Raw genomic sequence first — 15,264 nt, forward strand, 5'->3', positions numbered from 1 at the left:
TCGTTTGTATAAACGTTATAAGTCGTTTTTTTTTTCTTCTTTTTTTTAAAATCATAGTATTAAACACATGCGATTTTGCGAGAATTTTTTTTTAAAAATCAGTTTAAAAGTTTTTTTGGAAACAATTCAAAGTTACGAATTCTATTTTGAATATTTCATTTACAAGTTCTTTTTAGCAAATATCTCAAAATAATATTGGTTTGTTCTGTTTTTAAAAAAAGTTCAGCCATGCATAGGATTTTGGCGTTGCTGGCTAAAGCAAAAATGATTAGGTGCTTTTTCAAATTTCTGGTTAAGAAAGGTGGATTTTGAAAAAGAAAAAAACACTTAAATCTCAAATGTAACTCAATATTAACATTTAAATACACATAATATATATTATGCATATATTACAACTATAATTAAATTACAAAATCATTACTATAATTACAATAGCAGAAAAATTTAAGAAGCATAAAATATCACAGTTTGTTCTACTTATAAAGTTTAATCAACTTGAATAAATTCATGTACTAAACTCTGTATGGCTTCCCTAATTGCTCTGTACGGCTTCGTTTCAATATTTATCATTTACATCTTTCAGGTGATATATTGATGTAATTGCTGCGCAAACACTTAAAAGATTTTGCATGTCAGCTAATTTTGATAAAAGTCTGTATAAAAACAACCATTTTTAAGATTAACACGATTGTCATTACATTTTTCCTTATTTAAAGGAGGAATGATAGACACTGGTTTTACAGGCCATTTTCAGATTTTTCACTTCATCTTGTGGAATAAGTCACTATATCCTGTCATAATAAAAGGCAAAGTTAGGCAGATTGAAAAAACACCATGTCCAACTTCTTCTAGAGGTAAAAGATATCACACTCTCCTCTCCTTAAGAATTATATTTTTATAACACAGTATCATTTTTTCCGACGTACAGGTTTAAAGGAACACAGCCTCACATTAGTTCACATAGAATATAAATTTGAAAAGATGTTCTTGGAAAAAAAAAATTTTTTTCTCTTTTTCATCTGGTTACTTTTATAAACTTAAGTATTTATATATTTGAATTTGAACCACAATAAACATTGATTTAATCCAATCAACCCTGATGCTGCCTAAAGGTATATAAGTAAAATAAAAAGTATTTTTCGTTAATGAACTCAATAGTTCAACAATTACCGAAGGATATAAATACAAAATATTATTGTGATAGTCCAAAAAATAATAAATTATGTTAAAACAAAAAGGTGTACACTAATAAATCAATGTGAATAACTCTAAATGTGTTTTATTTCAATAAAAATATTTCAATATAATGATACTAATTAAACTATTAATTAAATTCACCTATTTTTTTTATTTAAAATGTAGGTCATAAAAAACTGTCATCAATGAATTAGCAAAAAAGAGAAGAATTTCTTTTTAAAATCATAATCTTATTTTTTTTCTATCAAATTTTAATTTCCTTCTTTAAAAATTTATTGCTTTATAACAGTTTTAGTTTAATAACATCATAACATTTTATACATAAAAAAAAAAAACATTTTTTATTTTGAAGTTTTTAAAAAAAAATTAAATGTGTATCTTTCCCACCAATTATGGGTTTTCAGTTAATGCATTCATAATGTAGGTCAATGCACAAATCTTTTAAAAGAAAAAAAAAATTAGATCCATTTAAATCTTCCATTGTTAAATTTTAGTTTAAATTACACCATAAAAAAATTAAAAATCATCTATTCTTTAGGCCGTTACTTTTACTTCTTCTTTAAACATGTAAACAAAAACATAACACATCTAAATTAGCAATTCAAAATAAATAACTATTTTAGGGATGGAAGGATATTGAAAAAAAATTATATTGATATTGAAGGATATTGAAAAATATTCCAAAACATATATCTAAATTTGCATAATGCTGAACTTAATTTAAAGCATGTAAACATCAAACATGTGATCAAATTAAGCTAACAAACAGTCTCTTTCATCATATAAATCTGACTGTAATCAGGCTTTACATCACGGACTGCAATGCTACGTTCACTTGATCTAGGGAAAGGTTGCCATTCAAATCCAGATAGAGCAGCCTATAAAATAAAACATTAGAATTTTATGAATTCAATTAAATAATATACACATATAAGTGTGAGTGTACATGTGTGTGCTTATCTATATATATATGTCACGATCAATGTGATTAATCGGTTATTATTAATAATAACCAAAGAAGCTGGTGAAAGTGATTAATTTAAGCGAATTTATCTCATTTACGGGTTATTATTAACAATAACCAATGAAGTTAGGTTGTGTAATTCTTTCACATTTTTTTTATGTGTTGCACAGTATAGGCTGTTTCGGGTATAACTAAACCATAAGCTGTCTCATTACTGTCATCATGACAAAATAAGCTGATTGTTTATTTTAGAATTTAGGTGGCAGATTCTTTCTTTGTCATTTTTTTGGAGTTTACATTACAGTTTTTCACAAAATAAGACAGTTATTTTAATAGCTTTTCCATAAAACTTATAACTAAATTTTTCAAAGTCAATTCATTGCTACGCAATACTTAATTTTCTAGAATAAAAGCTGTTATAATTATAGTAGCTGTTCCTAATAAATTTATAGATTTTAGTAAGAGGCTAATAATGGTGAATCTAAAAACAGCACTCAACTGAAATAAAGAATGGAAATGTGGGAGCTGTAATTTCTTCAGAGCTATTTTCTTTTTATTTGAGCTTGGGATAAAACATAACTCCATTTGAAGGTGAAGTTGAGGCTATTAGAACAACAACTCAACAACTTTTGCCAAGAGTGGAAGACTTTGAGTCCTGTTAGTTGACTCCATCAATCCAAGCAGTTACATCTTTAGAATGCACAGATTCACATAGAATTAAAAGATGTAAAGAGAATTTTAGGTCTTAACCTAAAAAAGAATACTATATTGCAGTGGGTACCCTCTCATTGTAATATATATGGAAATGAGATGGCTGATGTCCGAGCTAAAAAAGGAGCTAGAATCTTGCAGTGCTTCCAGAGAGAAATACCTTATTCTTCTATAAACAGAATGATTAAAAATAATGTCAATAAAAAGTATGAGAATCATTTAGATGAACAAATTGGTGATAAGGCATGGAGGCAGACTCTATACAGGATCCTAGATCACCCCAGACAGAATGTGGTTGCTGTCTTTAGGGTGGTTACTGGGCATGGCTGTCTTACAGCTCATCTCTACAGACTCAAGTACCTTCCTCACCCAAATTGTATTATGTGCAAGGAGGACGCCCAGATGAATGCTGAGCCCCTGGGGATTTGTCGAACAGTGGTAGAAAACATATATGACAGATATTGGAGGGCTTGTGAGCTATTACAAGCCTGCAAACTGAATGAGTTTCTAATAACTTTTCGTTTATGTTTTTGATACTTTTTCTATGTTCTAACGTTTTCAATGTTCATATGTTAATAATCTTTCAATGTTTTTATACTATATGTTTTATTAGATGTTAATTTATGTTCAATGTTTATTCTCCTAGTATGCTTGCGTGGAATGTCTGCACACTCCAGCGAATGATATATGTATGAAGTGCTGCTGCTAAAAAGAAAATAAAAAACTTAAATAAAGGAAGAAATATTAGCAAAGACGCATTTTACAGTAGCAAACCTAATCTAACTCTGGCCTCGAACTGTTAAATAACTAATAGACTTTTTTGTTTCAACCATTTGAATGTACATTATACTTCCTACTAATCTTTAGGAAGATTGAATAATTATTTAATTTATGTAAATATATTAACAGAACATTTCTTCCTAATTATCATTTAGAGTTTACTTTGTTAAATAATAAGGATTAATATTTAAACAATTTTCAAGAAAAAAACGCAACATATTAATATTGGGAAAGGTTTTTTCTCAATGAAAACATCTGTAAAAAAAATTATAGGAAATTACAATTGTTTCAAATTTATAAAACAAGTATGAATTCTAGCAAACTTACTTTTAAATAGACCAATGAGCCTGTCATAACACATGCTCCACCAAAAATTGTTGGCAGAAGAAAAAAACATGGAATAGACAAGCTAAAAATAAATTACAAAAATAACTTACAAAGATTATCAATTCTAAAATACATTAAATAAAAAAAAAATTATTAATTTAAACTTAACTAATGATATGAGACTAAATATCTTTAATAAGAATATTTTGATACTACTTCTACAATGGAATATATCTCATTATTAGGCATAAAAAGCATCATGTTTCATTTTGGTAATAGTGCATAGTGTATTTGGTAATAAAACACGTAAAAGAAGCACGCAACTGGTTTTCTAGAAAAATTCAACATGTGTGGCATTTTGTATTTTACTTTCAATATGAGGTTAAGTTTAACAATGACTAGGTTTAATGTAACCATAGTGCATAAAAAATTGTAACTCACATGAAAAAATTTAACCTATTTTCTATTTATTTCACAATGTGTGGGTTAGCCATCCACATGCATATTGGTCATAGCTAGGGCTGCAGGTTTGTCACGGCGCGAATTTCCGCGAAATTGTGATCTTTTTTCCTAAAATCCGCGAATTTCTCAATATGTCTTGACTTGAGCAAAAATTGCTTAAAATGTGATTTTTTTTTCTTCATATTTTATTTATTATTTTTATTAAACAGAATTTTTTATTTTCCTGAACCTTAAATTGAACATGTAAAATTGATTAGATATTTAGGGGAGTGAATCAATAGCAAAATGACATGAAAATAGTTCAGAGATAAGAGATAATCACAATCTTGTCAACTAAGGTGGTCTTTCTACACTTAGGGAGGGTAACTGCCTTCCTGAAGTCAGTAAGAGTACAAAAGAAATTGGAATCACAAAAGAAGGAAAATGTTATAAATCAAATCTTTGACAGAAAAATTGTTATACATGCTATTGCACTGGGCAATGAAATTTCTACTGCCTCTCTACATATCCAGTTAATTTTTCCTAGGCGGCCTCTTGTGATTTCCTAAATATGGATCAGTTTCTTAGATGAAGGGGGGGCTAGTAGTTAGTAGGGACTTGTAACTAGTAGTTTGAATGTAGAATGTTTGAGTTTTCACAGCAATTACTTCTTACAAAGCAACGGTCAAGAAACTGCGCGTTGGTGAAGGAAAATTGATCGAGCTTTGGAAATCAAAGACCGAACGCTCCAAAATTGGCAATTCAAAGTTTGTCGCTGCCTAAAAACAGCGTTGACGCAGAAAGATCGTTTTCTAAGTATAAAAATGTATTAAGTGATGAAAGACGAAGGATAAATGAGAATAATCTAACAATGTACAATACTTTGTACCAAATTCTGTTCATTTAAATAAAAATATTAATATTGTTTGAAATTCAAAGAAATACTTTTGTTGTGTATTTTTAAGCTTTTTTTAATTATTTGCGCAATTTCTGTCATTTGCATCATTTATATAATAAATTTTTTATGTTTAGAATTTGTGTAATTTTCAAAATTCCCCGCGAATTTGGGGTCTTTTTTCCCGCGACAAACTTAAAGCCCTAGTTATAGCCAACTATTCATATAAGTATAGGTTTACCAGTTCTATAAAAAATGGGACTAGTAACTAAAAATTTAACACTCATCTTAAACCTGTTCATTTACAAAATATTGATAACAAAGATTTTGAGTTAAATTTGGCAACAAGTTTTAAACTAATTTAATGCTAAAATTTTTTCAATTATCTTTGAAATACTTTAAGTTGTTAATTTCTTTTCTTATTACTATATAAACTATTTAAGTTAATTTTTTCAAGAAAATTGTTATAATTTATAATCAAACTTCTAAATAATCCTTTGCTTAGATTTTGAACCACCTTTCCTCTCTATTTACAAAAGATTCTTTCCCCATAAAACTTGATGATTATTACATATAACCAAAGTTGGCAAGGTTTAGGACAGAATGGATTAATCCACGGTTTAAACCGCCCTGTCCAAAAACACTTTGTTCAATTTGTCTGAGACATTTTTGTTCAAATTATGTCACAATTTAAAAAAAAAAAATTTCAAAAATAAAAGGTTAATTTTTGAACAAGAAGCAAAATGAAGACAAGTTTTTGTTTTATTAAAAAAGTTTATTATAATTTTTAATATTGCATTATTTATCCTCATGCAAGAAACATAATTTGTTCAGTATTAAAGGTAGATTTAATGGATAAGATATTCACTTTTGTTATTTAATGAATTGTGCAGGTTCAAAAATCATTGGTCTTTTCCTACTATATTATATTATTTTCCTTTAATAATTTAAAGTAAATTGTATAAAAAGTATCAAATATTTATTAATATATATAATTATTATGTGTAAAATGGTTATACATATAAAATTTTTACCTTTTACCAATGTTCACGGTTTTGAACATTGGTAACACACTTTAAGAAAGTAAAACCCATGTGTCCTGTCCAAAACCAGTTTAGGAGGTCCAAAATCCCAACCTGGTCATAACAGTGTATTGCTTCATTCTTATTCATATCCTTCCTTATTAACAAAAATAAGCTGATGGTTAAGTGCTTACCCCTAATACTGTATTAGATCTAGAAGTTCTCTAGTAATAAGGATACCAGTAAAGTAATTCTAATAATTTTTATAGTAATAAAGCACATATAAAATGATCATTTAAAAGTCAAGTCACTATTTGACATTAATTTACTATCACGTGCAAATTAATTGACATACTATGTATAAATAAATTTCTCACCAAAGGTACACATAAAATCTAACATAATAGCTTCTGCCATAAGTGCCCAGTTTCATTATGAAGTGTTCAAGATAGCCTTGATACCTGAAAAAACCAAGAAAGAATTTAAATAATAAATGGTGGTAAACGATTTTGTTTTATTTCAATAAACAGTTTATAAATAATTATAAAAGATGCAATCTAAACATAAATGCTGAATGACAAACTCATTTTAATCATGAAAAACAAAAACATGATCATCATCACAATCACTAAATGACAAAAATCAAAAATGACGAAATAGAATAACTCTTTGTTAAGTAATTCTTGGCGTGGAGTACAGTTGGTATATGTACCCTCAATAATTAGAAATCTTTAAAAGTCCCTAAAATATTTCAGACAAATGAAGAAAAAAAAATGTATGGAAATTCTAAGTTATAAACAAAATAAGAAATTAAATAAAAATGTACCCTGTTTTCAATATTAAGTAAATGGAAGAAATTCTTTAAGCTTTTGAGAACAATTTAAATGTATTGAAATAATTGAAACAATTTAAATGCATTGAAATGTATTGTAAAAAATTTGGAGAACAATTTCCAACCCCCACAAAATTGCGGCACACTGAACTGACTCAACAATTGACAAAAAACTAGACATTGTGTTTTTCTTCAACAGATTGCAACCAAAATAATCTTGCAACAAAATTTCGAATAATTTGAACACAATGTTTCGCTTTTCAAAATGTTTTGCTATTTCATTACCAATGCAGAAAATAGCACATTTTCCACCTCAAATTGTGTTTATTTTACTTACTTTCAAACTAAGTTAGCATATGATATTTGAAACTATTTAATTGATAAGGTAGCTGGATGCTAAAAGGTTAGTCCAGATTCATTAATCCCTAATGAAAGCCAAATGAAAATAAAAAAGAAAATATATTAATGTAGTTTTTCTCACATTATTTACAATACAAAAAAAGGACTTTTGTTATATTTATGCAAGGGTTAATTAATTTATAGATAGGGTTAATTAATTTATAAATAATTTAATTAATTTATAGATAGGGTTATTGCACTATTCGAAATAGCTATACTATCCATAGCAAAAAATATATTTAAAAACTTTGCATCTACTTCATTCTTACACTAAGATAATAGATAAATGATAGATAGAACTGAATAAATACACGAGAAGAAGAGTTAAAGATATATATAAAAATGCATGTGGTATTATCTATTGAAAATAGATACAGGAGAGTTTCTATCTACTGACAATAAGTACATCAGTGATATCTATCTGATAACAATAGATACAACAGTGCAGTGGCGTACACAGAATTTTTTCAAGGGGGGGGGGGGGTTCATAATTTTCAGAAATTACTAAAAGAAATTCGAGTATGTAATAAAGCACTATTACTTCCCTAATTTAGACAGCTAGACAATTTTGACTTTTTATTTAGACAACATTGTTTAGTTAAATTTTGTTTTTATTTTTTAAGTTTAAGAATATAATTTTTTTTATAATAAGAGGTAAAATATTTTATTTTTATTAAAAAGTAGGAATAAATCAAGCCAGAAAAAACTACTCATACTGTAACAGCTACCTAAATAATAACCATATAAATGTGAATATTCCATAGAAAACCAATGAATTTAACTAAAAAATGACTTACCAACAGATAGGGAATTAAACCAGTATACAAACACGCTAAAAATTTATTGATTTATACTGTAATATCCAAACGACGGGTTTTTTTTGCAAGTTCGTTTAAAATGTCTTCGACAGCTGGGGTAAATTTTCTATGAATGCTTAAGAGCGCCAATCCATTCATTCTATTATTTCCCGTTGAGTTGCGTAAATAAGTCTTCAAACGGCGCAAAGTCGAAAAGGATGTTTCGTTTGCACTCGTTGAAACAGGTAGAACGACCAATATTTCTAGGAGTTTGAAAATGTTTGGTGTTATATCTTTATTGCACATTCCAAGAGCATCCGCTGCAGTTTTTGGAACACTACCTCCGTCTTCACTAATCCTTTTTAATCTTTTATACCAGAATTTTAGTTCAGACTTAAGGCTTTCTTTACAGGTATCCAAATCTCCATCGTAAAATTCCACTAATGCTTCAAAAGCCTTTATGTTTGAAGGTTGGCAAATGAAAGGATCGGCAGGTAGAAGACACTGAAATCCTTTCAAAATATCACGATGCGATACAAATCTTAAGTTTAATTGTGTTACAAAATTTTCTATAAATGGAATAAAAACACTAACTCTGAAATATGTTTCCGGTGTCGATGAGAGAAAATTATCACGATTTTTCTGTTTTCCTGTTATTCTAGGGATTTGCATGGAAGTGGAAGATCCAATGCTTGTTAGCATAAGAGAAGAAGAGCTGAATATTTCAGAGAATATTTCAGTGGCATTTTCACGCATTAATTTTAGATCTTTAATGACATCTTCTGCAAGACTCACTGCCTCTATCAAATCTATGCTTGTTTTTTGTAGGTATCTACAGAGATGGATTGTTATGGTGAAAACTTTGTAAATGCACAAAAGAGATATTACGAACTGGCAATTAGATACTGTGCACAGTAAAGAATTAGCCTGGGTAGCTGATTCCTTATCCTTCCATTCTGATATTCTTTGCAGTGTTTCGGCGATAGGCTGGAAAAGTTCCACCACAGCGGTTACTGAGTCGTATCTTTCCATCCAACGGGTTGCACATAGCTGTTTAATTTTCTCCCTCTTAGAGCTGGTTTCCATCTCCTCTATTGCTGAAGATAGGACATACTGTCTTTTTGGCGTATTTAAAAAGTCGTATAATGTTTTAATTGTCCCTAAGCAATTTCTAATGCCAGTTATTTCGCATGCATTTGATACAGCCAAATTGAGGCTATGAGCAGAGCAATGTACATAGAGTGCTGAGGGGACAATACTTCTTACGTGGGCTTGTACACCATTAATTTTTCCACTCATTGATGCAGCACCATCGTACCCCTGTCCACGTAACGTTTTTATATCAACTTTCATAGACTGTAATTGGTCTAATGTTGTTGTTGCTATTGCTTTTCCGGTTAAGTCATGCACCGGAATGAATTGCAAAAACTGTTCGGTGATGTTAAAATTTTCTTTATCAACATATCGAACACATAACGATAATTGCTCTATACCTGCAATATCAGTTGTTTCATCTGCAAGAATGGAAAAGCAAGTTGCATCATTAATCTTGCTGACTAGTTTTTGCAGGATTAAAATATTGCAAACCTCAATAACTTCGTTCTGAAATCGAGGGCTGGTATACTGAGCATTTTTTCTGCTTGACCCTAAAATGTTCTTAAGAGTTGAATCGTTCTTACTCCGGAAACGAAGCAATGCCCGAAAATTTCCGTCGTTCTCTTCACCTGGTTGTTCAGCAATTATTCCCGAATCCTTATGTCCTCTTAGAGCGAGACCTTGATTTCCACAAAATAGGATGGTTTCAATGATTGGAGTAATGTTTTTTCTAATTTTCTTCTGCTTGCTGCACTGTCAAATTGTTCATCCACAGGTTTCATCTTTCCAAATAAAATATCGTTTAATGTCCCAGCAGTTTCGATCGATTTTTTGTGATAGAGACATTTCTCGTGTTCAGAAAATCGCTCTACAGCATTTTTCCAGCTGTCAAATTTTGCATTGCACAGTTGGCCTAAAGGTTGCTTTCCAGAACCGGCACCACTTGGGGCGAAAAGTACACAAAATTTGCAAAAAGCACCACCCTTAACCTCTGAATATGCAAGCCATTTCCAGCGATAAAGCCATTTGTACTGAAATTTCAATTTTCTTTTTCCTTTTTCAGGAAAAACAAATGCTGGATTGGGTTCCCAAACATTTTTAAGTATATCCAGTTTTTTATCCTCGCATGTATTATCTTCTGAAAAAAGTCCAATGTCATATGGGTGGGAAGTAACACTTTGAGGGCCGCTTTCACATTCATCAGATTCTGTTACGCTAGAAACGTTTTCTACAACGGAAGTATCACATTTCTGTTCAACAGAAAAACTTACATTGGTACTAGATGCTGTCACCTTACTAATTTCAGGTCGTGATTTTTTCTCAAGTAATTAAAAATTGTTAAATTCTTGCTTTTAGACATCCTAAAGATCCAAGAACAGCAAAAATATATACATATATATTGGCACAGAAATATCCACTAAGCTACGATCTCAAAGTTTTGAGCTGGAATGAATAACTTCAACGAGCACAGAGTCTCCAAAACAAAACAGATTTAGAAACAAGCTCCGAAGGACAAGCGGCAGAGATAACTCTGAGTCTGACTAAAATCGAAAATAAATGTAACCCCCTTTCATATAATTTTTTTAAACCGCATCTACAAAATTCTCGAATTGTCTCAAAGACGACAGAACGTCTAGGATTCCAGACCTCGCGAATGCCAGCCAGTCTCGAAAACTATCGCGACTGGCAGGACAGAAAGGAACCAGTGATCGGGGCTCGCCCGTAACAGTATCACGTGAATTTGGTTTCAAAAATACAACCCTATTATAGTAAATGTTTTATCAGTATTCTGAGAAATACCGTGAGAAAAAAAAAGTAGGCATAAGGCAAATAAAAATATATAGTCTTAAAAAATAATAACCCGCATAGTTTCTACTAAATTTTTTATTTTTGTCTGTATTATTTTGTAAATTCACTTTGTCTGAGATCAAGGGGTAGGGGTTTAAACCCCTAAACCCCCCCCCCTTGCGTACGCCCCTGCAACAGTGGTTCTATATATTCCATGATAGAACCTTGGATGTCTTTAACTATTTTTCTTGTTGAATTTAGTTTATTAATTTTTCATCTTGTATAATGTTTTTTCTCAGTATTATACTTTGCACTGAAGATAATGCTCCAATGCAACATTAAGCTTTGTATATCTAATATTCAAATATATTTCTGATTTTTTACCTTGTTCTGTTTTCAATTTAAGTGTTTTATAATTAAATTCATGCTTAAATGTGGTGCATACTTACATTCTTTCGGCAGCAAATAAATCTTTTCTGTACATTCGAGGGTATTCCAAAATAAATATAAAAATGCTGAAAAATCTAAAAGAGGCTAAGGTATCTGCATGAGATAAGTCTGGATTTATATTACAAATGCAGTAAGCCTGTATTCCAGTAAAAGTGAGCATCCGAATCAAAGATAATAAATTTAATAACAAATAAATTAAAACAAATTTATCAAATAACAGTTGAAGGAGTTCAATTAGTTCCTATTTCCTATTTATGATCAGTAATAACATTACTAAGCTGGGGAACCACAAAAAACTCTTAATTAAAAATGGCACTGCAATCCTAAAAAGTTTAGAACTACTGAAGTGAGTGGGTAAATAATTTTTTTTAAATCATATTGATTAAAATTTCTAAAATTACATAGTACGTACTAGAATAGAAAGTTTCATTTTATATTGAAAATAAAATGTCACAACCTGTTTTCTTAAAATAATCAAAGCAGCTGCAGTTTAAAATTTTACATTGCATGCTAAGCCAAAACTTTAATCCTATTTTTTATATTTTAGGAAAAATGTTTCAATGTTGAATAAAAGTTGATCCTTCTTAATTACTTTTATACTTTATAGAGTTCTTTGAATGTAGAATTTTATGTTGCACAAAACACAAATGATAGTATTGCATCATGGTTTCATTATTAAACATTTTTCACACTAAATATAGGCTTATTTTCCATTCATTTTATATATTAAGAGCTAGCTAAATGAAGAGTTCCTTGTTGCATCATAAACTTGCAGCTCTATAACTTAAGGATCAAGAATATAAATTTGCTTTTAAAAAAATCTGCACAAATTAATTAGCATATTTAAGATCAGATCCTTTAATCATGTTTTGAGTTCTAAATAGAAATCTAATCATTAGATTAAAATTTATCAAGTGTTTTCTTTTTATACAGAAATAAAAATAAAGAATGATGAATAGTATGAATATACATAAAGAACAAAATCTATTTTCACAACACAATGAAGGATACAAGGAATAAATGGCAATTTGCCACCTAGGAAAAAATGTATCCATCATACCAACTGTAGATCCAACAATCAGTACTAAAAAAATAGTAAGAAGTACATTATAAAAATTAATGATAAATTAAATTTAAAGTAATACATAATTATAAACCTTTGAAGGTACCTTATATTTGTCCACTACCCCTTTCAAAGAATTTAAAAAAATACATTTTTTCAATTGAAAAAAGATGTCTTTCCCATCATTAGGCTATTATGCTGAATTCTCTTTTATTTGATTTTGAACAATTATCAGAGCTGTGGTTAAATTTTAATGTGGCTAAATTTGAGTTGCGGGTGAATTTTTTAATTTAAAGACCATTTACAAGGCATTACGAAGACAAATTACTTGTAATTTTTCTCGTAAATTTTTGAAATTGGTCAAAAGATCCAGTTGAAGCTACATGGTAAAGGATTATCAACTAAAACATTAAAAAGAATTATATGAAGATATAAGTGGGCATTTCATCATTAGGTCTTACTCTGCACACTTTTGGATTGATTTTGGGGCCTTGGGGCACAGGCAGTTTTTGGTATTACTACTGATGACAGAAAGGTATGTTGGCAGACAGTGTGTCCCCTGATGAAGTGCTGCTTCGCTAACATACATATTTTTAAAATTCTTCGTTTTTTGCCTGATTTGTGCTTCAAACTTTATTAAAGAATTAAACGATTTATTTTTGTCTCATTCCCAAGAGCAATAATTTTAGGCATCTTTTTGGCTATCATTATTATTTTTCAATTTTAAATTTTGGTATAAAGTTAATTTTTTATCAATAACATATCATGTGTGGGATCTTCAGAAAAGATGATTTTGGTTTAAGTGCCTTATTAATCCAGACTTTCACAATAATAGTTTTAGTACCTATTTTTTCATTTCTTTTTATTTGAATAATAATTTGTAATTCAAAAATAAAAATTTTTAATTTTTTTAAATGAAAGACCAAAAGAACAATCATAAATATTCAGAATGTTTATCAGGAAAACATATTTTTTGTTGAAGAATTTAGTACTTAGTACTTTAAATTGAGAAGTTCCATGAGAAATATTAATTCAACTTTTTGTAACTGTGTACCTTTTTTCTAATTTTTTTCAATGTACTATTATTAGAATAACTAGATTTATTTTAAAATTTTGCTATTTTTCCCACACCCTTTTTATTCAAATAATTTTTTAAAAAATTTATTGCTTTACTGTTTTGTTTACTTTAAATTATTGTTTTAACTATTTTGTTTACTTCAAAAAATAAACAAAATAGTAAATAAATAAAGAATTATAGATTAGGTATAATTACAGGTTGCAAAAGTCAAAACTTGTTAAAATAAGTCCTAACCTTTGGATTTAATATGACCCCTCCACAGAACCCATGGGGTCTGAGGAATAAATTTTGGGAACTACTGATCTAAATATCTGAAATGTATAGAACACAAAATTTTAAAATTTTCAATACAAAAATTTAAATTCTTATAACATTTTTTAGGGTCAAAATGTATAAAATTTCCTTTGGTCTGCGATTGGATAAGCTGCTGTTAAGGGCAAAAAAAATTTAAAGTAATTTTTATGATTATTATAAAAATAGCCTTTTTTTTTATCACAAGAGTGACAAACTGGAGAAAAGCCCCACCCTCACAACGGTTCTGAGTTGAATATAAATAAGTAAGAATTAAAAGAAATTTTCTAATCACTCCAGAATAAAATCTTGCAATTTTAATTGCAACTAAATAAAACTGACTTATAAAAACATATCAAACAAATTCATAAGCACAACCACTAGACTATGAAAAGGTTGTAATAAATATGCTCTTTCCCACACAAGTATGAAAACATATTCGAATATAAGAAGAAATTAAGAAAGAAAACATGGTAGAACATAAATGCAAAAATGAAGGAAAATAAAATAATCTTATTACTATATGAACTATTTAAAGTGAATTCATTAGCAAAAACTCCCCATTCCAGGGGCTTAATAACAAGTTTCATTATTTTACGAAACTTGAAAATGGTACGAAAAATTATTCTTTCTTCTCATTATTTATGAATAAATGAAACGGACGTTCTATTCAAGTAAAACTAGACCATAGCAGAGCACAGAAACTAAATCATCAATGAATGTAAATTTCAAAACTTTTGTTTATTTACATATTGACTTGGTTATTGATAAACCGCTTTCAGCTGCCTATTTTAGTAAATTCGAAAGAATGCTTGACAGTAGAAATAAGGGTTGACAATAGAAATAAAGGACCGGAATCGATGATGCTGCTCCCAAATACAAGCGGATCTCTAGTCTAACCACATAGGGCTATAAACTAAACTAGCACGAAAACGTAAAAAATAGTTAAAATTACTGATCATTTCAGTAATAGGAATAGTGTTTTCCATAAGAAGAAAAGCGCTCTGTTAAGCGTGGAGGTAGCGGGTTCGAATCCCGCCGTAACCTTGGATGTATTATTTGTAATGTCTTTCTCTGAATTGTTCTATCTGTATTTTCTACTTGACAATGACTTATAAGCCTATATTGAGCACA

General features: G+C 29.4%; 1 protein-coding gene across 2 annotated transcripts; it reads right to left on the reverse strand.

Annotated features, from left to right (window-relative positions):
• Nucleotides 1-61: 61 nt before the first annotated feature.
• LOC122270416 (cytochrome b-245 light chain) lies at nucleotides 62-14,940 on the reverse strand. 2 transcript variants are annotated; one of them, XM_087161834.1, is made up of 6 exons: nucleotides 14,651-14,926; nucleotides 12,710-12,782; nucleotides 11,698-11,772; nucleotides 6,715-6,798; nucleotides 3,980-4,061; nucleotides 62-2,075 (listed from the first exon to the last, which is right to left on the reverse strand). In XM_087161834.1, the coding sequence occupies exons 1-6, from the start codon at nucleotides 14,718-14,720 to the stop codon at nucleotides 1,956-1,958; spliced, it is 504 nt and encodes a 167-aa protein (XP_087017960.1). In that variant the 5' UTR covers nucleotides 14,721-14,926; the 3' UTR covers nucleotides 62-1,955. The 2 variants fall into 2 exon arrangements, with proteins under 2 accessions (XP_087017960.1, XP_087017961.1); XM_087161835.1 differs by having other exon boundaries at nucleotides 1,028-2,075; nucleotides 14,880-14,940.
• Nucleotides 14,941-15,264: the final 324 nt, after the last annotated feature.

This window comes from Parasteatoda tepidariorum, chromosome 4, assembly GCF_982258835.1.
Source record: "Parasteatoda tepidariorum strain Cologne lab strain chromosome 4, Ptep-v5.0, whole genome shotgun sequence".
NCBI lineage: Eukaryota > Metazoa > Arthropoda > Arachnida > Araneae > Theridiidae > Parasteatoda > Parasteatoda tepidariorum.